This window comes from Boeremia exigua (assembly GCF_020726555.1).
Source record: "Boeremia exigua strain MPI-SDFR-AT-0100 chromosome Unknown C7974scaffold_1, whole genome shotgun sequence".
Classification (NCBI taxonomy): domain Eukaryota; kingdom Fungi; phylum Ascomycota; class Dothideomycetes; order Pleosporales; family Didymellaceae; genus Boeremia; species Boeremia exigua.
Window position 1 is genome coordinate 3357064 of NW_025763518.1, and position 22531 is coordinate 3379594.

General features: G+C 50.4%; 6 protein-coding genes across 6 annotated transcripts; 4 read left to right on the forward strand and 2 right to left on the reverse strand.

Moving 5' to 3' along the window:
* Nucleotides 1-225: 225 nt before the first annotated feature.
* On the forward strand, nucleotides 226-2353 carry C7974DRAFT_26723 (uncharacterized protein). Its single transcript, XM_046137529.1, has 4 exons — nucleotides 226-653; nucleotides 713-856; nucleotides 906-1800; nucleotides 1860-2353. The coding sequence occupies exons 1-4, from the start codon at nucleotides 369-371 to the stop codon at nucleotides 2186-2188; spliced, it is 1653 nt and encodes a 550-aa protein (XP_046003467.1). The 5' UTR covers nucleotides 226-368; the 3' UTR covers nucleotides 2189-2353.
* A 406-nt stretch (nucleotides 2354-2759) lies between these two features.
* C7974DRAFT_440260 (uncharacterized protein) lies at nucleotides 2760-3909 on the forward strand (the record flags this gene model as incomplete). The annotated part of the gene is made up of 2 exons (XM_046145314.1): nucleotides 2760-3247; nucleotides 3304-3909. Exons 1-2 carry the CDS (start codon nucleotides 2900-2902, stop codon nucleotides 3907-3909), a joined length of 954 nt encoding a protein of 317 aa, XP_046003468.1. The 5' UTR covers nucleotides 2760-2899.
* A 4581-nt stretch (nucleotides 3910-8490) lies between these two features.
* C7974DRAFT_26777 (uncharacterized protein) lies at nucleotides 8491-11374 on the reverse strand. Its single transcript, XM_046137531.1, has 3 exons — nucleotides 10871-11374; nucleotides 10118-10822; nucleotides 8491-10066 (listed from the first exon to the last, which is right to left on the reverse strand). Exons 1-3 carry the CDS (start codon nucleotides 10915-10917, stop codon nucleotides 8695-8697), a joined length of 2124 nt encoding a protein of 707 aa, XP_046003469.1. The 5' UTR covers nucleotides 10918-11374; the 3' UTR covers nucleotides 8491-8694.
* Nucleotides 11375-12926, reverse strand: C7974DRAFT_26767 (potassium channel regulatory factor). Its single transcript, XM_046137530.1, has one exon. It carries the CDS (start codon nucleotides 12913-12915, stop codon nucleotides 11833-11835), a length of 1083 nt encoding a protein of 360 aa, XP_046003470.1. The 5' UTR covers nucleotides 12916-12926; the 3' UTR covers nucleotides 11375-11832.
* A 128-nt stretch (nucleotides 12927-13054) lies between these two features.
* On the forward strand, nucleotides 13055-13877 carry C7974DRAFT_430425 (Sin3 associated polypeptide p18-domain-containing protein; the record flags this gene model as incomplete). Its single annotated transcript, XM_046144700.1, has 2 exons — nucleotides 13055-13131; nucleotides 13181-13877. 2 exons carry the CDS (start codon nucleotides 13055-13057, stop codon nucleotides 13875-13877), a joined length of 774 nt encoding a protein of 257 aa, XP_046003471.1.
* Nucleotides 13878-17502: 3625 nt separating this feature from the next.
* Nucleotides 17503-19008, forward strand: C7974DRAFT_26813 (uncharacterized protein). The gene is made up of 2 exons (XM_046137532.1): nucleotides 17503-17757; nucleotides 17808-19008. Exon 2 carries the CDS (start codon nucleotides 17822-17824, stop codon nucleotides 18992-18994), a length of 1173 nt encoding a protein of 390 aa, XP_046003472.1. The 5' UTR covers nucleotides 17503-17757; nucleotides 17808-17821; the 3' UTR covers nucleotides 18995-19008.
* The last annotated feature ends 3523 nt before the right edge of the window (nucleotides 19009-22531 follow it).

The window sequence follows — 22531 nt, forward strand, 5'->3', positions numbered from 1 at the left end:
TGTGGCGGCAGAGCAAGTGACAACAGTGAGCTGAATGAGTACATTATCCCACTGCTCGACCATACATGAGCCGACTCTCATTACAGATCTCGCCACCGCGCTCACACAGCGAGCTGAACACTTTGCATGAAAAGTTGTGGCTGGCGGAGCCAAGACTATGAATGACGGCACTGCGACAGTGACCAGATCCAGGTGATGTAGCTGCTCTTCTGCTGCCTACATGGGCTCTGCTACGATATATAAATCGGTTACCTGGTCTCTGGATCTCTCTAAATTCACGCGGACCAGGAGTAGCACAATTCCTCTCTTGATCAGCAACCTGTAATTCAGTCGAGACCATCGCTATTGTTTGGCACTTCGTACGCAAAATGGAGAACGCTACCCGGAACACGGTGACTGTGCATTGTGCCAACCAGTCAGACCTCACTCTCGGACGATCCTCAAAGTCTCAATCTATTTTCCGCGGGTGTGAGGAAGGCACTAAGATCTCTCCTGATGCAGACCAGAACGGCAAGACATTCGATGCGTTCGTGCTCAAAGCAACGGAGCCGAGTAACGGCTCGGCATTTGTGTTCTTTGACTTCGGACTCGAAGGACATGAGCTTGTGCTGTGGATCTCGATGAGTCCGCAAGAATCGATTCTCGATGTGAAAGTGCGTTGGCTGTGCACTTTTCCTGACTCGTGTGCTTCGAGAAGTACTAACCATCACAGGCGCGCGTCGTTACGGCTGATCATCCATTTGATACTGCCCTTCTTCAGAACCTCGAAACGAACGAAGATAAGCAGGAAGAAGTGGGCTTATCCACGGCAATCGTTTGGCCTATGGGAAACGATGATGATGATCACCAGCTTTGGGCATGCCACTTCATCACATCTTCATACGACATTGCTGACGATTTTCAAGGTTTCTGTCGATACGCAAGAGGAGTTCGTCCCTATCGACCAATCTTTGGAGGAATATTGGGGACACAAAAACCCTGTGGTCTCGCTTTATCTGCGAGACACGACTTGGAACCCCCCACCGCCCGTGACGCTCCCAGATGGCACTCAAGAGTCTTGGGAAGACCGGAATCAACCCTTCTTCAAAATCGCTGCTGGTAAAGGCCAAAACATTGGTGAGCCTATCCACGAGAACTTAACACTAGCGGCGTTGTATGCACATGGTGTCCTACCAAAAGAAGTCAACGCATCAACCTCATACGATAAGGTCGTCGGCAAAGGGAGCCTTTCCATTGGCATACCTGATGTATGGGAGGTCATGCGTGGTGTGTTCTGGAACGACGATCCTGCATGCTCCTTATTCAACGACCGCAAAACAAACAACGGGTCTTTTGCCTGGGGTGCTAAATGGGGCTCGGACTTCCTGGTCAGAGTCAAAACTTTCAAACACGACAACATTATCTGGCGCTCGCATTTCGGCGACCTGCAGGCCTTGCATGCCATGGGCAAGGGCAAAGGCGAACATCCCGAAGCGACACGGAACGAGATCATGGCGTGGATGAGGACCATGTACTGTCTGTCGACCGGGCAGGGAATCCGCGCCGACGATCAAATCGCGACCACGCAGCTTGGAGCGTTCTTCCAAAAGTTCAATTCGCCAAAGGGCTCGGATACGCTGCGTAAACTGATCCTGGGCGGCACGCCGAGCTACAACAAAGTGATCATCGAACGAAGGGCAATCGGTATCATGTTCCATATCATACAGGACTCCTACGCGGTCGGGCACTGCAGACGCAGGCTTTTGAACCCGGAGAGCATGAAAGACACCACTGTGAAACCCGTGCTTGGCAAGAGTTTCAGTAAGACATCCCCGTGCTCAATCAAACTACAGAACAGCATACTAATTCTTGCAAAATAGAAGCAAAAGTCTTCAACCCGTTCCCCCAATTCGGTGTCATCCACAACTTCCACAGCTACTCCGGCCAGGACGACAAGAAACACGGGTGGTACGACAGCAACCCGAGCAAGACTCGCTTGAACCACGCGGATCTGAACACGTTCAACAACATCCCGGGGGCGAGAATGGCGATAGAAAAGTGCGGCCTGCTGGGTGTTCACTGCCAGCAGAACACCAAGTGGAGTGTTGTGGAGGAGTGGTTGCTCAACGATGTTTTCCGCGTGTCGCAGCATGCTACCGCAAGCAACACGGAAATTGATGAGAACATGGGCAAGGAACCGAGCGAGTGATGGTTTCAAACCAAGGCTGGACCGCCGGCGATTGGAAACGGGAAGATACTCCAATACATTGAAATGTCGGACACAACTGCATGTAGCACGAAGTTTCATATCATGCTTGGTGCTAGAACATTCAGAAGACCTTTGAGGGAATAGAGCTCGCATAAAAGATCTCTTCTAGTCAATGCAACGACGTGCACAGGCTGGTGAACGTGCTACGTGCAACTATTGTGCGCTTAATAACAAGGCAATAGCAGAAAGCAAGTAAATAGTATAGAGTAAGTCACGACTTTGATAAACGCGAAACGCCTACTTCCAGAAAAGCATATGGACCATGTTGACTTGAAGCACCTGTATTTAATTCCGACCTGTGCTAACGTCTGCCGTGCTCGATCATTTGGAATTCCCTAGTTCACGGACGAAATAATGCATCTCTTCCGACGGGATTCTTCGTGGTGAGATTTTACCCTTGATGGTGAGTCTTGACCGCGATTGGACAGCTCGGACTTCATAGGTTCACACTTGTTCTCACCACACTCGGCCGCAGCGTTTGTACATTCAAGCTGTGACTCAATCATGCCATCTCTGATCTTATTGCCGGCCTATTGACATCACTGTCTGGCCACAGGCCACCTATAAAGCCATTCCATTTAACGCCATGTTCAACTGCTTCCAACATTTCAGCTACTGCTCTACACGACCCCTACAATAACTAACGCCACAATGGAAGGTCTAGACCAGCTCCAACCTAGCTCCCCTCATGCTTTCAATCCATCTGTGGATATACCATCGCTTTCCGGGAAGATCATACTGATCACTGGTGCGAACAGTGGCATCGGAAAGCAAACTGCCCTCGAGCTAGCCATGCACAATCCCGCCCAGATCTGGGTCGCAGCTCGAACGGTTTCATCAGCTCAAGAGGCTGTTCGGGATATTCAGGCAGCAAGACCAACCGTTGATGTGAGATTCGTTCAGATTGACTTGGCGTCTTTCGCATCGATCAAGGCGGCTGCAAATACTTTACTTGCTGCAGTGGCAAAGCTTGATATTTTGATGCTTAATGCGGGAATCGTAAGTGGCTGTCACTGTCGCTCTCTTTGATGAAATGGGGCTAATACATGATCCAGATGGGAGGAACTCCAGGCGTCACATCTAAAGGGTATGAGGTAGCATTTGGCACCAACCACGTCGGACACGCATTGTTATTCGACATGTTGACTCCGCTTCTCTTCAAAGCCGCCGAGGCCTCCTTGACGAAGCCTAGAGTGGTATCGGTAAGCTCTCGAGGCCATGCTTACAAGCTACCACCGGGAGGCATTGCGTTTTCGACCTTGAAATCTGCCCAGCTGGAGCTTTCAGGAGTAACGCGTTACACTCAGTCAAAGCTTGCCAACGTAATATACGCCCGGGAGATCGCAGAGCGCTACCCCTCATTCCTTTCTGTGGCTATTCACCCCGGGGATGTGAGAACTCAGCTTTTCACAAAAGGCGCGCAGGGTGGCGGACCCGAAATTGAATATCTCGCCAGAGAGGTTGCACCACGGCTAGGTGTGAGCTTGGAGGAGGGCGTAAAGAGCGGGCTTTGGGCCATCACGGCTGATGGGGTCCAGAGCGGCAGGTACTACGAGCCCGTTGGCATCTTGGGCAAAGGTAGCGAGTTGTCGAAGGATAAAGAACTTGGAGAAAGACTTTGGGCGTGGACCCAGGAAGCTCTTCAAGGCCACACGAGCTAAGCATCGCAACATATTGTGTGCCCACGCTACTGGGGTACTGAAGTTGGCTACGGCTGTCTCGGTTTCCTAACGTGATGGTAGAAGGTCTTCAATTCATGGTCATTTCCCCATTGCTCGCAACGAAGGACTAACAAATCGGGCGATTCATCGCAGGACCCGACTCGTACTTCGCGGATCAAGTTTGTGGTCGAAGGAATGAGGCTGTCCAGTTCACTAAGAACAGGGATTTCGGTCAAAGCAAAGTCACACTCGTCTTTGAAACCATCCCCTTGCTCTAGTTCAATGACTTTTGTAGCGATTATAGAAATACTTCTGGAGCTCCGGCCCCCTTGACTACCAGGAATGACGTCAAGTAACCTGGTGGCTTGGAAGCGAATGCGGCGGACACGGCATTTGAGAGCCGTGAAGAACAAAGGAGTAAGCAAATTGTCTTCAGTGATGGTTCTTTGACTTGGAGATAGTGCTGGTAACGAACGCCAGAGGTTCACGGAATTCTCCAGGATGGCGACAAAGTTTGAAGTATACGACATATACCCGGATTCCGATGTGCAACCGATGTGACCACACATGATGAAGGCCATTTCGTGATGGCTGAGGAGTGCTTCGTACGCGGATTGGCGATCTTTGCTCGTCTCACGGATGATTGTAGCTTTGTAGGTCCTCAACCAGGCTCCAAGTAAGCCCAGCACCTGACCCTGAATTTCAGGCACGCTGAGCCGGTGGTGACTGGCAACTGGGGCTATGCCAGAAAACCGCCGTGATATAATCAGGATTGCGTGAATAAGCTTGTCCAAAGAATTTTTCGCTTCATCGGTGGATTCAAATGCCTGTGACGGCACGTCTTCCAACCCAGATTGTACCAGCAAGTCTATTCCCGGCGAACATATTCCGAGAAGTTGCGATTCAAGATGAAGTGACGCGAAAGCTTGCAGAATTCTGACTTGACCAGCATCGATAGCTGTGCTTCGCTTCAGCAAAGTGGTTCCGGACGCGTTAACACACATATGCTGGTTGACATCCTTCAAGAGTCGCAGTCCGCTTTGAAGATGCATTTCGGCTTGCTCAATTCGGCCTCTCAGTCGTTCAAGTAAAGTGTATAGGAGACATGAGATCAATGCGATGACGGCTGCTGTCTTGCCGCCCAACCCAATGGCAGATTGAAGATGCCTCAAGGACTTGTTGTAATGCGACACTACAAAAAGCTCATTGTCCTGTTCTGGGCAGTCTCCTGACATGACAGCATCCTTGTGGGCTAAGCTGAGGGCGATCGCAGCATGTGCAATTACAGGTTCTTGTACCAAGGCGGGTACAACCAGGGCTGTCCAAAAGCCTTCTGCGAAACGACCGCTCATGTCCTGCACAAGGCGGTGATGGAACCATTCCAGATGTCCTTGCTCTTCATCATTCAATCGAAACTGTGCATATCGGGGTTGACGATGCAGCAGCGATGCATGCTTGCCATATCGCTCCGCATACCCGTTGCCTCCACCCCCCCAAACACCATAACCCTCGCACACCCTGCAAGCCGATTGGCACCGCCTGCACACGGGTTTGAGCTCGTCGCATTTCACCTTCCGAGCTCTAACAACAGATTAGCTATCTACCGGGACTGCTCGGGTGTGGAGGGAAACTGACTTGCAGGTACCACACCCTGACCTAACTTTTTTGCGATTCACAACTTGCATTAAAGGTCTTCCAGAAGGTCAGATCTAGTAAGGGGTACAAAAGGTAGCGTTTCGTTTTTCGATGTGCGTAAGAGCATTCGTCTGCCTTAAGATAGGTAGACAGGTGTCGTGAGGCATCCTTTCAATTTCCGATAGACTCATCGACTGCTCCAAAAGGTCCATGTATTTCCGGGCTCTTTCGTCACTAAACAACAGTTAGTAAAGCACGAGTCCTCATTGGTCGGCTCGCATTTGAGCTGCTCTGATTCGCTATGCTCATCAGGATGGATGAATATCGGGGAACAGGAGCAACGAAGTCAGCGCCACTATGCAAGCAAAGCCAGAAGAAGGCTGTGGCACTGCCGTCATCTTCGACGCCTGATACAATACGATTCATGACATCATTAGGGGAATCTATAACGAGGCAATGGCCATGATAAGTTCCATCAGCGACGTATCAGCAGAATGATAACTAAAGAGGTCAGCCGTCACAAAGAGGCAGTCGTGCAGTAGGGCCAGCCTCATAGTTGGGGTCGGCCGCCCAGAAGGGGTCAATGATCACAAGAGGGTTGGGCCATAGAGGCCGTTGCTTATGTCGGCATGGCTCTTGCCAGGCGTAATTGCAGACTGGCTGAACAAAGTCTCACGCGGCAGCCTGAAGATGTTTGGCGTTGTTGGTGTTTGTGTGCACATAAATGTTCGCCCGCTTTCTAGCCGAAACTGGCTAAGCGCCAGAGTGCAGTGAACATCCAGTCGTTCCGTACGTGATCGCTAACTTGAAGGTCGTCTCAAAAATTGGCCTTTCGATTTGCAATTTGCAATTTGCAATTTGCTCACAGCTGTCGTATGCGTGGTCATACTCATGATGCGCATCGTTAGATTCGCTCCCTGTTGACTGCTTCACTCGAACGTCCGATTCTCCTGGCCTTGATGCTCAACAACCAAAACAATAATAACGATGCCAACGGTGCCAACGGTGCTAATAGTGCCAATGATAGAAACGGTGGAAATGATGTTCTTGCCCCTCAGAGTATGGCTTTTGAGTTGAAGATGCCCACTTCAGCTTTGTTATCTCGAGGAGTTTACCCAAGATAATATTCGTCATAGCGGGACTGAATTAAGCTGCATGTAACATTCAACACCTCCATGTAGTGAACCATAGGATATCTGGAGTTTGGCTTAATCATGAGTTTGTAGTATATGACCGAGTCTAACCCAAACCTGGGTTTGAGCGGCTGTGCTATTGGCTGGTCTCATGTATCATTGCATGTGCCACTATGATTGCGTACCTAAGACCTCTGATCCCTCATAGGCAGTGGTGAGAACAGCATCAAATATATACAATTTGTGCACTGTACAATCTTGTGGTGTATCTGATAGTCACACGATAAGTCTGTGACCATGTGACGTGAGCGCTTCGCAGGAAAAGATCAATATTTTTCATGGAGTAGGAATATAGATTATACTGCTCGTCCTCATTTCCACATACGACCATAGGACGTTGAAAACAAGGCTTCCCGTTCGCTCAGCCCTATTTAAGCAACGTACCGGCGGATTAGTACTCAGGTGGGTGACCACTGGGGAATCCCCGCTGTTGTATGTATCCGAGTTCTTTTTGCCAATTGTTGTGCTGTTCTGTTACCTTCTCTCCTCGGGTGAGTTCGCGGTGACGCCTGCATTTTGTTGCCACCCATAGCGCGCACCCTAGGGTACTTGATTGAGGTAGGACATGCTGTCAGAGGAGTGAAATGGTGTAGACAATATGTCAAGTCTTAATAGAGTGGCACAGCTCTATTATAGATAAAAGTATGTCAGGGTCTGCTGCTATGTCAGAGCTGCCTTAATGTTAAGGTGACACGCTGTTAGGGCTGCTGCTATGTCAGGGGTGACACAATGTCAAGCTGCTGCTCTGTCCAATCTCTATCAGGTCTAAACAATGTCACGGGGTTAGTGTTCCAATCTCTTAGCATTTCTTACTTTATCTCTCACGCTATAGAGGTGCACGCCAGAAGGCTGCAACCTAGATAGAAAGGTGCAGCAGGCCTGCATACCTATAGAGGCACCCTCTGCAGGTAGTTGTATCTGCAGGCAGGTGTATGTACCTGCGGCCTAGGTGTTAGTGCTAGGTGTTAATGTTCGTGCGCGAGGGAAGGTACAGGCCTGCTCCTGCCTCTAGCTCTAACATAGCAGGCCTCTAACAGACTCCAGACATTATGTCAGCCTTGACGTGCTGCAAAGCTGATACTTTGTTGCGGGCATATCACACTGATTCAAAATTAAGACGTGATATGTTGTATACACGATGTCTCACATCAATCAAGTACCCTGGGGTGCGCGGTACGGACGGTAATACTGTGTAGGTGCAGAATCATGGGGTTGCATACAGCGCAATAATTCAATCTCTTCGAATGAGCCAGATGGGATTAGCTTGATTAACCGCTTAGAAACACGAAGGCAGCTGATGGTTCGGGAGGACTATCAGAATACCACGCCTATTACGCGACGCTGTCGAAGAAACGACACCGGACAAGCGGAGTTTGTCAATTTTCCAGCGCCAGTGTATGCTGATGCGGTGGATATCGTTGACCTTCCGACTTCAAAGAAAGATGCGTACGACGCGTATGAGTTCAAATAACTCAATGTGAAAGCAGGAACCTTGGTCCTGATGCATGGCAATCTTCCACATTCTTTAGCGGCAAACCGGAGCGCGAACAAGGGTCGCATTCAATTTCGGTGTTGTCGATGGAAGTCATGCTTGGCTGGAAGATAATTATCTACAGCCTTACAAAGGTGAAACTGAATCTAAGAGACTTCAAGCATTGGATTGAAGAAGTTGTCGAAACCCCCTACGAGGATGTTGCAGCGACGGTTGGTGGGAAATGGACTAAGATAAACATTCGGACGGTCGACGAAATGTTACTTTGAAAATTGCGGTTAGGTGCAAAGAAAAAGCCGCATGAAGATTCGAAGCAAGTGACACCATGCCTGCCACAGCGCTAACTGCTAAGTAAACCACTCATGAAAAGAGTGCTATCAAGATTATCGGTCGACCAAGACTACCGTTATATGGGGTGCAGGTCCGGACTCGGGACAGCGCTACAGAAACCGAGATGAACCCGTCTCAGTAAGCCTTGTTCCGTTCAACCTTCGTCAACACCCTATCATCATTGCTCGTGTCATGCTCAAAGACTAGCTCCAACCGTGGCTTCGGTGCCTCCGTGTCGCCGACAATGACAGTATTGACTCTGATGCCAACACTCCTGCGGAACGTTTCCATTGAGTCAATACCAACCGATATATGTCCCAAGTCGCCTGGGTCCTTAGACTGGAGTGCAAGCATGATAAGCTCCGTGGCTGAGTTCCATGCCAACGATGTATGGCCTGTGATGTTGATATATGTGAGGTAAAGGAGTGTGATTAGACAGTAGGTGATCATGACTGCGGTTGAAACGCCAAACAAGACCTGAGTCGAACCGTAGCCGAGACCATAAATGAATGCATCGACCCTGAAAGACATAGAAGACGTGGTGTCGCCCACTTCCGATTGACTGTATCCTGTGTAGAGATCTTCCGGGATACCGTTATCAGCAATGTCGATGTTGCTTTCGCCCAAACCAAGTTCATCATCTGGATCGATATAGCCGCCCAATTCATCGGTGTCGTCTTTCACCTCGGCATTGTTCTGACCGGGAAGTTGTGAAAGTGCAGATAGGAAGAGTGCTAGCACGGTCTTTCTCTGTTCATGGGCTTGCGACCATGTATTGATGTCTATTGTACCCATTGAGGGAATTCCCTCAGGATCAATAGTAATTGGTCTTAAGGTTTTGTTTTCCATGACCTCTCTCCTCTCAGGCCAGTCAGTTTGCGCAAGAATTCCTGACTTGCCGGGAGTCAGTGATGTTGTAGCCGTCCACCAGAAAGGCGACACAGTACAAACATGATAATACTCTTTTTTCAGTACCGTTCGTGTCTGGAACAGTCCAAGTACTGACGTTGAATCCTGCGGCATTGGTATCCAAAGAGATGAACGGTCTTTAGACTTGTCGGATCGGAGTTCTGCGTACAGATCGTCTGCTTCGGTGAGGATGTATCTCAACCCGTCGGTCCGGTAGTAAGCAATTTCCCCGGTTGTGTTGAATGAGGTTGTACAAGCTACCATAACCACAGGCTGTGTGGTCTGAAGAGTCCAGTTTGCGTTGGCAGACATTAAGTCTCTGTAATCAGCATTGACAACATTGGGTATTGAGCTGTGATTTCGTAGCTGCAGTGTGCTCAATACCGTCGGCAAGGCCCCGATAGACCAATTAGCGATGTGCAACTTGGTTTGGGGTTCTAAAACATCCAGTTGCAGACCAACTCGTAAGACGTCCCCATTATCGGGGCGAGTAGGATCCAAGTCGGTCACCAATAGGCTAGTAGATCGAGACTCTAGACCATTGGAAGAATGTTCAGTGCCCATCGGGATGGCACCTTGAGTCTCGGCCTGTCTTGCACTATCACGATCGTTAGCTTACTTGTTCCGGGCTGGATCAGTGATGGCCTACAAGTCGAGGTAATGTGTATTGTTCAAGTGATCAGGAAATAGAGTTGCCTCAGAAGTCTTCAGGTACCGGATCGTGACACTGTTGGTGTGCGGCATGTTTGGTCGAGGTATCAGCAAGATCGCCGAGGACGGGCCAACGACTGCAGTCATAAGGAGCAGCGTCAATATCGACAGAGAAAACGTGAGTTTGCGCCACGCACTATACCCCGGAGTGCAGATAGCCGAAATGAAGTTCAACGACCACAGATATGATAGTTGGGGTGCTTGAGCCGCTGCTGTAAGCGCACCAAGTGGAAGGTAACCTCCAAGTGCTTGGGCTCGGACGATATAGCAAAGGATGTCTAGGAGTGAGGCTTGCATGAAAAGCTCGTGGGCCTTAGCTGCAAATTGCAGCGTCGTGACGTTAGCGAGAGCCCCACCTACCCAGTACTTCGTCCAGTGAAAGAATAACAAGACAATCGCTCCTGCTAAAGGTATCACATGGAGCAAGCTGTTCAGAGCTGCCATACGTCGACTCTTGTATAAAGCCACTTTGCGTTGCTCTAAAGGCGACTGCCAAGGTAGAGCTTTGCCGATAATATTACTCGGCATTGAGAGACGGACGTGTCTTGTGAAGTCCCGTAATCTCGAGTTCTGTGGTTGAGGTGAAGTCTCTTTCCTCCCCACTGGTTCAACGTCTAACAGCCGAGCATTCGAACTCCAATTTCTACTTAGGTTAGCGAAGTCAAAACAGAATTGGGGTGGGTGAACAAACGGTAGCTCAGTCTGCCCATGTGCTCTAGGCACAGCCTTGCGATTCATGTCGTCGATTTGATGAGGCGAACGATACAATAAGTAGATGTTTTAGGACTTTCAAATACTCGATCGCCTTGCAAACTATTACCGAGAATGGCAACAGTGCGAAGAGAAGAGCAACGATTCTCTTTATAAGGGATGAAGGGCAGGCTGGCATGTTGTACCATCACCACATGCCAAGATGTGTTCGACAAGGCTGAAACTTAGCACCTGGGGGCGGAAAGACCTCTTATAATCCTGAGCAAAACAGTCGTTTTGTTCAAATGCCATGGATTGATACCAATGCGTAACGAGATGTGCAATGCTCATGAAGGCATGATTGCCTCAAACTGATGTCAGCGCTCGACTTCTTTGTTAGTTGGTTGCCGAGCTCTACTAAAAAGTCACACTGTCTATCAACTGGGGCAGTCGCACGAGAAGGGGCAGGTGCGATAGGTTTTAAATGACTTGCATCACCAGCCACCCTCCATCGATCTCCGCAGAACAGCAAAAATAAATCTCATACATACAACAGCGGGGATTCCCCAGTGGTCACCCACCTGAGTACTAATCCGCCGGTACGTTGCTTAAATAGGGCTGAGCGAACGGGAAGCCTTGTTTTCAACGTCCTATGGTCGTATGTGAAAGATCAATGAATAACAGAATAGATTATCCAGATCTGCGCGACTCCCAAAAACCCATGAAGACCCGGTGCCTTTCTAGAGTTTTGTATGGCGAGCGGACCACCACAAGAGACTCGGCCAAGAGGGATTAGGTTTATGCGTTGACGGGGGAAATAGTTTGGCTCGTTGCGAAAGCCTCACATACCGAGTCCGCGCTGTACGTAAATATTGCTGTAGGATTGATGCGCTATCGTTTCCTCGGCATTCGACATATTTCTCTTCGTCCATTCCAGTTCCAGTTTGCTCCAATCAAGGTGATCTACCCCATCAGCTGCATCTGGTCCGTAGGAGGCCACCTGGTCTGTACGAAGCTCAAACACCTCTTGATGCTTTGCAGGTATTTCCTCGTGCTCTCATCACTCAGAATATGTGCGGAGTTCTCATTCTCGTGCAGCTTCTCGCGTGCGCTGCGCTCGTGGATACCAACCATGGTAACACCGATCGGCCATGCGGCATTGCCGATACTGAGTCTGAGATAACCATCGTTCGCATCGACGTAGCGTCGCTCTTGCGCCGCGTGTACAATTTGCACAACAGGCAGGACAATGCTGTCTGGAAGATCGAACTTCTCTAATTTCTTGAACAGAGGTCGCATGTTTTCCCGTGCTTGCACCATTGCAGCATATGCTTGCTTGCCCTGGTAGCTCTCCTTCACATCTCCATCTCGCCGGGCCAACGTGACGTCCCATTCCTTTAAAACCATTGTAAAGTAGCTCGCAAGCTGTCTGAAAAGGAATTTCCGTGCTTCGGCTTCCTTCGGTACATGAACCTCAACCTTCATGTCTTTCTCTGGCACCAGCTGCAGAGTGGTGGGTATTGGGCCGTCTGTCATGATCGCTGCCAGGCTTTCCGCACCTATGCGCTTCTTGTACCGCTTCAACCGTTGTTTGTGTGTCTCGCCAAACAGCCGCGCGGGTTCGTTCGAGGCTCGCAATTTCTCGATCAGAGTCTCTTCGGTTATATCCTCCTCCTCTGGCACTGCTGTACTGTCCTCGCCAACTTGGTTCTTAGGTGGCAGGTCGGGCAGCCCCAGTCGTTTTCTTCTCTTCCTTTCTTCTGCCTCTTCTTCCTCCTCTCTTATGCGCCGAGATTCTTCTGCAAGTCGTCTGCGCTTCTCTTGCCTTTCGGTTTCTCTCGCCGCCTCATCTTCATCTGCTTTCCGTTTGTTTTGTAACCTTTCCTCACGCGCCTTCTCTTCGGCCTCTTGTTCCGCCCGGTACGTGGCGCGTCTTTGCGCTTCGACTTCGCTACGTTTGAGGTACTTCTTTTCGCCAGAAGCGGCAGGCGAAGCACTTTGCTTCCCTTTGTTGATCTGCGCTGACATCAACTTCGCGAAGTCCATCGTGCGTGTAGGTTTTTCTTACATTGAGCTCAAGAAACAGATCAAGAATCTGGCGACGCGCCAAGACCGCGCTAGTGGGGAGCTCAACCCAGCATGACGCGCCTTCACCAGCTCTCATACACAAAATCAGTACGTCAAGATGGCTACCCACATCGACAGGGAGGCTACGACCCCATTCTTGTTAAGACTGTTTTATAAACAAGGATCTTACCACAGGTGCGTAAAGTAGCCGTGCAACGAAGCCAGATGTTGACGTGCAGCTCAGGCTCGATGAGTTCGATCCAACACTCCCACGCTTGCCCACTCACCTCCAAATATACACATGGCAAAGCTGTACATTGCGCGAGCTGTGTGGTCTCTTTCTGGGAGCCATGCCCAATTTGCTACCACAGCCATACGCGGGTTCACGAATTGCCTTTCGGCTGGTTTACCCTGACATCCAAGGCTCAAACAGGCCCGGCGCGCAAGGGCGTTACATCACTAGAGACATTGGATCGGTCATAATTGGCGCACGTACGACGAACGAGGATGGCGACATGGGTGATGGCGACGGAGCAACGATCGCTGATGCGCTAAAGCAATTGAATGGGGATCCAGACAAGACTTTGAGCGATGCCAAATATCTGATCGGAGACTACGTGACATGCGCAATTCTCCCACCATTGCCTGATGGCAGCGTTCCAGCAGCTCCACCGCCCGTGTCTGCACCAGGAAGAGGCCCGCCTGGCGCGTACGGCGGACGTGGTGATTTCGCTTTCGGACGTGGTGGTAGAGGAGGAAGATACGACGACAGGAGACCATACGACGATAGGAGACCAAGTGGAGGTGTTCCATCTGGTGAATGGAGGCGGGGTGAAGCACCACCGGAGCGTGAGCCCGGCCACGGTAGAGGAAGAGGAGGCGGCGTTAGTGCTGGAGGACCGGACGGCAACTGGCATGGGCGAGGAAGAGGAAGATGGTGATTTGTCGTGGATCACTCCATCACACCAGGGCGGGCACTACCATCGTGGCATGCGTGTACGTGTACATTGCTCCGGTACGAGTTGCGCTGAAGATATGGCGAGACAGCACAGCTCCACACAACCTCAGCGCCCGATCACGTAATGTCGAACATGCCTGCAGGGAGTATTGTAACGATCAACGGTGCAGACAGAAACCAGTATCAAGAAGCGAAGATTGTTGGTGCCGTTTGCTGGCTTCACGAACGCGGTCTACCCAGTATCGCCAGAAGCGCTACCCCTGGACACTGGTAAGTGGCAGCCTCATGCTCAGCCTTAAGCAATGTCGCAGTAATGGTCCAAGCAATTATTCTTTGCGGACGGTATCCTTAAGCCGGACCTCGATCTGTCGATACACTTCCTTTTGCCAACGTGGTTACAACGGACCTTGCTGGACGGGGTAGAGATACCTCAACAACAGGATGCTCATGGGACCCTCCAGGAAGCACGCTCGTTCGTCATCGATAAGCCTGTAACTGGTTTTCAACGCCAGCATTCTTGCATGCCAGACGTATAATAGTAATCGTGGAGCATAGTAGACTTCCCAGCTTTTGTCCCGTCATCATGACACGCGCGAAGCACAGAACAGTGCATCTCAGCGCTTGATCGCAGAACTTCAACCTTGCAGTCTTTTACCGAAGGTGTAATGGTCGGCTACGGTACCCCAAGATATCACATTATTAGGGCTTGCTACGCTATCCTAGGCGCTCCGTACTCAGCTTAGTAGGCCCACTCTTCAACGGGATGAGAGCGATCGAAAAAAGCGGAACTTAGGGTAAAAGGCTGAAAACCAGCAAGGCCCCAAATAGGCAAGGTCCCATGCTGCCAAGAAACGCGCCCAGCAACCCAAACGCTGCGGTCTTTCCGTTCGCGCTCTAGAACGACACAACCCCAATGCTCACGAGACGCTCTTCCAATGTTAGTGTAACGAAAGCTGAAGCTCTCAGGTTTGAACCTCTGAAGGCATGTGCCAACTCATAATGCAGACACACTGTGCGGTCGTCAAGCGTTTGAGTCACGTCATTATCAAGGTGTCAGAATAGGTAGTAGCACGTACTCGAGGGTCCCGTAGCTGGGACAACAAGTCCAAGAATCAAGTTGAGACTGCTGCTCTTCTCTACGAATTAACGAGCGCTGTGAAGTTGTGCCTTAAGATTGAACTAGTAACATCTACAGTAGTGGCCCCTGGACTTTTGATTACGAACACTGTGATATAAGCACGGAAGATTTCCGGCCATGCACTGCTCGCGTGTTTTGGACCAGAAGCGTTGTGGCGGGTAGTGATGCAACGACGATGCGGGGAGTTCGGCGATGCGTGCCTCCAGCCACTCGGATTAATTGCCAGTCGGCGACCTCTTGGAGGAAGGATTGCAAGCGCGACGTTGGCGCGATAAGAAGCAGGGGTCTGATGGCGCAAACATCACATCTAATTCACGACATCATTCGGATGTAGCGAAAGTTGATTAAGATTCACAGGTAGCGATTCTTTGAAGCTAAAGCTACTAGGACTGCATACCTGTCACTTTTGAGCAGGTCGCAAGGAACCCGACAGCCTGGTCAGTTGTACAACAAGGAAGATTGCGCGTACACTAATCATGGACGCACTGTTCAGCAACGCCGTCGATGATCTGCGCGAGTCGCAGCTTTTTGGGGTCGAGCTGAGCCCTCGAGAGCAGGACTCACGACTGAACAGCCATATCTATCCATGACTGGATGACAGGTCCTCAACTGACCATGGTTTGAGGTTCGTATGCACTTGCAGCAATATCTATGCATGCAGTGGCCCCTCATTCCTACCTCAACTTTAGGCGGGGTTGCAATGGAGCTGAGATCTACACGGTGTTTATCTGGTCTTGATGCCCGATCATTTCGTGGATTTCATCCATCGTCAGCCCACGCACGTGATTATCGATTCCTGCGCTCAGGTGTGCCCGCTAACAACGGTGCACCCGCGCCTCTATGCAGACAACGAGCCGCATATCCGTCCCACCCTGTCACTTAGCTTCACCCTCATTTGACAACCAATGTTGAGTCATCCACGATCAGACCGTCCACCGATTGCAACGGCGCAGTTCACCCCCGATTTGGTTTGATGCCTTCATCGTCTCACCAATCTTCAAGAGCGAAGTTTGAGGTCTGATCTTTTTCACCTCGCCAATCGGGGGGCATGCCTGATGTTCGTGGCACGCGTGTATATGGATTCTTGACGAATATCAGTGCTTCGCTCAAGCTTCTCGTTCATAGGTAGCCTCGCGATCCTGTCCTCGATGGCTGCTGCTATCCCACATCTGCACGCCGGATTGCCCTTGGCCGGAGTCTGATCAACACGTGCGTATCGCGAACATAACGCATTTCTCACTAGGTAATCGGAACACTCAAAGGCCATTGCCAAATCGTTCGAATCTGGAATTGAATCGATCGGGCCTCCGCGCGTCAGCGGGTCTGATAGACGACCCGATCTCTGCGCCCACCATCATGGGGCGTAAGTGCCCGGAAGTATTCTTGTCTACAACATAACAATCTCCTTGCAGATCAATATGCAAATGACGACGGGATCAGCAGTTCAAGTCGCTCTTTTGATCGCCATGTTGTTTGCGCCGAACTCCCTTTGCGCAAACGCACACGTTCATTCGAAATTCCAGCAGGCAACGGAAACACCAATTTCAAAGATACTGGGCTCTCTCATTGGTCTATATTTTTGCTCTCCTCCCTGCGCCACATAGTAGCATGGCGAAGCAGCCAACCTTGGAAGTATCACAGTCTAACTTCCATGCTCATCGGAGACCAAGAACACTGGCTGATACCGTGTATTGGGTGTTTAGGAGTATTTTTGTCGTCTACCGGTATGTTCAAAAGAATACATCGTAGTTGGGTCAAGGACTGTACGCTGGTGAAACGGGGTGTCCGCAGCAACAACAAAGGAATCAGGTATGCACGGCCTTTTTCAAAATGCCAACCTATGCAGGGCTGCCGCTGCAGCAGGACTAGGTACTAGACTCAATGCTGCTATCTTGGTCCATGTGGGGCACAGACGCATTCCCGGCGTTAGCATGTATACAACCCATGTCGTCGTGGTCCTGTCAAGGCCACTAGCGCCATCAAACAGGCCTCGTCACATTGATAGCGGATTCTACAAGATTCGCGGCAGCCATCAATGAATTCCCCACGTGCACAGACGTTGCGAGCACGATAATAGTCTACATGCCAAGCTCTAACAGATTCTGGCCAGGGAGTCGCCGTAGCCAGTCAGGACACGGCCAGGTCTTCTCAGGTGAAGGTAGCAGATGGTTCCACTTGCTGCTACTCTCGTGAGTACTGATTAACATCACAACTGTGGGTTCCTACGAAGGCACAGCTGCAGCTCCAATCACGTCGGCGAACGATCTGTTGTCGGAACGCCAAGCATCATTGTGAACAGCATGATCGCTGTTTCCCGCAATATCGAACAAAGCCGGTCTCAGACGCGACTACGCCGCACTAGAGCACACAGAGTACCCTTGCCAGTTCGTCCCGCTCAGCTCATTGTCTCTTAAGCTCATAGCATAACGGAACGGCCGTGTGCGTGCGGTATGCAGGCTCAAATGCAGGATAGTCAGGTACCGAGCCTCTGGGACTCAAACCTGTGGTGTGTTCACCGATCAACGACTGGGGCAGTCTATCATACTTGGCCCAACCACAACCCAGGAGGGCCGGATTTGTAGTCAGTGCTAGCCTTCATATAATGGCTTGCCTCCCCACCGGTCAATCAGCACTGTTCAACCATCACAGAATTACTCGATATAGCTTCTTGCTCATCTCGATCTTCTCCTCTCATCTCGATACCCTTCACATACAAAACGTCTTGGTACGTACAGTCAATCTCAACATCCACTGCACATCTAATCGGCCCGACAGCCCCCGTTTACGCAATGAGGCAGCCAAAATCTGCCCTTTACGGCCATAGTTCCTACTCGAGCATGATGGAGTTGCCGTTTCGCTCTGCGTCAAACAATCCAAGTACACCAGATTCTAGCCAGCAGTCATTTGACGGAAACCCATACTTCAACACTGTGCCCGAGGAAATTCTGAATTTTCCAGTGACTAGAGTAGCGAACGACACTCTAGACCCCTGGCTCATGATGGACATGCCCGACTCTACAAGTCCGGAATCGTCGAGAATGTCCATGAGCCCTTCTCAAGGCATCGCAACACCTTCATCAGATGGCTTCTATTCTCCACCCTATCCCGAACAGCTGCAACTGCCTGCGTACCAGCTTCTAGAACAACCTCGACCACTTCGATGTCGCTCCACAAGTCATCCGAACTGGGTAAACAACGGTGGGATTTGGGCGCATCAATTCGCGGAGAGTGAGCTCTGGGATACTCAGCCATTCGCCACACAATCTTGGATACCTAGCCCATACGATGACTATGCTTCCCCAAGTATGGCTCCTGACCTTGCGCATACCAGTAACATTGCTCTCCTGCCTCATCCGTATTCTCCACATAGCAATTACCCAATGTCAGAGACCATCCAAACAATGATGATCGCTGACAACGGGGTTTCTCCTTCTGATGCCAGAAGGAATGGGAGAGAAGATTCGTCCGACGAGGATTCAGATACAGACGAGGAAGGATCAAATTACAGCCAGTCGTCCAAGATGAAGACTGAATCTCCGCGCCCTCATATCGACAAATGGACTGTCTCCGTCGGCAACATCCAACACTCAGTCACACGAGGGTATGTTTGTGCTGAGCCAGGATGCAAAGGATCCTTCGTTCGCCCAGAGCATCTTCGACGGCACTTCAGATCCAAACATTCCCCTGAGAGGCAATTCAAATGTAAGGTCCCTGAATGCAAAACTTCCGAATTCTCGCGTGGTGACAACCTGCGCGACCATTATTGGACACATTTGCATCGCGGCGGTCGTAAGGGGAAAAACCGCAAGTACTCTTTAGAAGAGCTAAAGGAAATTCTTGGGCCGAAGGAGAAGAAGCTCATCAGGCGACTTCGAGACAAACTGAGGCAACATCACGAGAAGGAGAAGCTGAAGAAGCAGCAATCACCATGGCCGACATATGTGGAACGTTCCATGTTATAGGCTCTCTTATTTGTCTCCACGCTTTTCCTTAGGGATCTGATTCGGCGTTGGGGAAGCCTGTGTTTCGAGCAGCGATACGCAAATTTGTACAGCGGACGTTGACATGCAGCATACCTACATCTTCAACATTCAATAGACATACTTTCCAGAACACATTCCAGTCGAACATGTTATCTACAGAACGATTATTTCGTTGGGCTGATGAGACATCGGGCATTCGCCGTGCCGTCAACATGCATCACACGGCTCGGTGAGGTAGTCTTGGCCAGCTGTCGACATGCGTTCGTCTCTGGTCCGCTATAGGGTAGCGTGCTTACTCACAACCAAGATTCCATGTGTCGAATCCACTACCTAATCACGTGTCTAAAATCACGCCCCACACCCGGTATTGGATACGAGTGGTCAACGGGCCAACGCGCCTTTTACGCCTGCAGGCGGGCCTTACTGATTTCGAAGACCTGCAGAACGCACGATCTGTTGGCTAGTGGATCTTATCTCGGCTATTGAGCGATACGACGGGCTCGATTAGCCGCCATCCCCGTGCGGGATTGGCGATGCCTGCAGCACGCTGACAGGGTGTGGCTAGGTATCTGGATGTGAAGTGCTTGGCGATCAGGACAGAGTGAACATGTGGCCAACACGCCTCGACGGTGAGGACTTGGCGATGCTCAATCTCACTGGGGACGCCGACGTATACTAGTAAGTCGGGAGGCGATTCGAAGGCGCACTGATTGGGGTCAGGAGAAATTCCATTGTGAAAGCATTCCAGTTGTGATGCATGCATTTTGGCCCCGAGCTGGGTTTGCCGAGAAGGATCCAGTTCTTTTGCGCCGTTCTCCTTGATGCCTTATTTCATCTGCAAGATGGTCTCTGCCCAGGGCCCTGTCCAGGTGCCAGCCATGTATGCGCACAGGACAATGAAACCGCGCCAGCTCCTCTCGATTGTCCAGGAACATCATTGGCGGCGTAATTGTTAACGGCGCAGTACGTGGCGCAACTGCAAGCGTCACCATGCATTGGCATGCTTTTCGTGGAAGCTTTGCGAAATCCCCCACAAGGTTGGCTGCACTTGTGGGGAATTCCGCTCATCAATAGACTCCATTGTTCGGATGTCGAGCGTCTTGTACACGCCATGCGCTTGTTCAGGTCGCGTCTCTGCAGATCATACGACGCTCTTGGCCATGCAGTCAGCCAAGTTGAAACACCCGTATCCATCACCAAGAAAAGGTCGCTTGTCCTGACTCGTTCCGAATGTGAGTTCATCTCCGTCGCTTGGAGACTTTGACGATGAGTTCGACAGCTCGATAGATCGTTACGAAGGAACCCATGATTGATGGGTCCATTGACTAGTCCCCTGGGGACGTGAATCTCAGCTTTGTATCTATTGGCCTACGAGAAGACTGCCAAGATCGAACAACAGTATGGGCAAACGAAGCGAACACACACACCTTCTGCAATCAAAGTCAGTGACAGTTATTCCCGGTGAGGCTCTCAGGAGATTGAACCTTGCGTTCTCTTTTCTGACATACCCAGTCAGACAAGGTTCAGACTTGGTAAAATCGGTGTCAATGCCTCACTTTTGTGACGTTTGAAAGCGAGGTTACATCCAACGGGAGACAAGGATGCGTGCATCTGTTCTAGGTACTTATGGTGACACAAATTGAAAATCGCCCCATAGATGCAGCTCTTACGCACAATTTCATGGTCTGACATTCAATCCTGGCGCACGATGACTTATCGTCCACGCACGACGAATTTCTACAACGACCAGTATTTACCTTATGCAGACGACATTTTATGGCATTCTTTTTCCCTAACACCTTATTTAACTTCGTTCATGCATGTCCATCTATTTCTTGCCATCTTATTCTCTGTGTATAACTTGGTATCTTGAAGCTGGACGGTGGGAAACTATCAATGCCAGCATTCTCCCTAGGTAGGTTTGGTCAGGGCGCATTCAACCTGCAATCGCGGTAGAGGACGAAGGACGTTCGGCATAGCCGCGTCTGCGCCCCATGCAGGTCCAGATCGACATATGCGATATTTCCTCCGCAAATCCATTGTTTGTGGCGTCGTACGATTCTGCAAGAACGGGATTGACATGGTGTACTAAGCTGAGGAGACATGTAACATGCCGTTCTGTTCATTTCGAATAGTAGTGGGTGAGGAAAAGGTGGTCTCGCATGCCGGCTCGAGATAGTTGTTCGGTCTCAGAATAGGACCAACCACTCCAGATGGGTAGCGGCAGCAAGCACTACGCCTCTCTACCCCAACATCCCATGAAGATGGATGCCCAAGTGTTCTAAATCTGTTGTTGTCAGCGGCGCCCTACACACCAACTCTCACACCCTAGGCACCGTTTGCAACGTCTTGAGGTAACCATTGAAGTGCATAAGGACCTGGATTCTGCAGATCTTGGAAGCCTGAATCGCCCAGACAACGTTGGGTTGGGGAAGTGCTTACATCTGTCACTAACTTTCCTCCATTGACCTTCAAGCTGAAGCGCCAGAGCCATCGTCGTGGGGTGTCCTGGCTGGTCATCCGTCAACGCACCGTGCGATCGTACGTGTAAGGCTGTGCACGGGTTCGCGATGGGCTTCTGACCACCGCCACACCGATCTAGCATGTATTGTAGCGCATGGCACTAGAGACGGTTCGGCAGGGCTTCTAGAAGCCTGTCATCCACTCAAGTTCACCCGGACTTCCTGTCCACACCGATCAAGGCACGATCGATCACCGCTAACACAACCACGAGGACGACGCACCTTCTTCGCGTATCCTGGTCATTATCGTATCTGCGCAACCATCGAAAAGGAAGGACGTCTTAGCCCTTGGTCGGTGCTCAACCCAAGCTTGTGTTCGATGTGATATCTTGGGTCAGTGAATCCCTTCACGTGCAAAGTGTCAGTGCATACCCGGCATTTGTATCCAATTGACAGATGTGGTAAGCGAGTCTAGAGAGTTCTCTTTGTTGTTGCGATGCTGTGAAAGAGTAAGTGTGCATACAAGGTGAGTATTGCACCCGAGAGCTCGGAACAAAGAGATAGAGCTGCAAGCCGACGTTCAGCCATGACTTACGTTTCGAATTAGTAATTCATGCATTTTCACAACGAGTAGGTTTATCTGCGTCCTTCCGTGTATAATTAGAGTATGGTGTGTTGCTGGTCAATCGTGAGAGATTGCTCTCAAGTCGTGCCGACGCTCCCCAGACGGCTGAAACTACACGCAGTGCCTCCAGTGGCGATCAGCAAGTAGGCAACTAAGAGAGCTACTCTATAAGTTAAAAGTCGATATGCCAGTAGGCCGTCGGAGCAAATCCATAGACTCTACACAGTTGTGAGTTGCAGAACAACAATGCGTCCAAAGAGGCTTACTCTGTAACATGGTTGCTGCAAAATGAGAGCAGATTGTAAGTTATCTTTTGATTCAGAGGCTACTACAAGAGTATCGGACGAGGCCAGTTGTTGCTCGCCGTCGATACTGAGCTTTCATGATCAAGCACCCTGCAGATCTGCAGCAGATCTGCAGCAGAGCAAA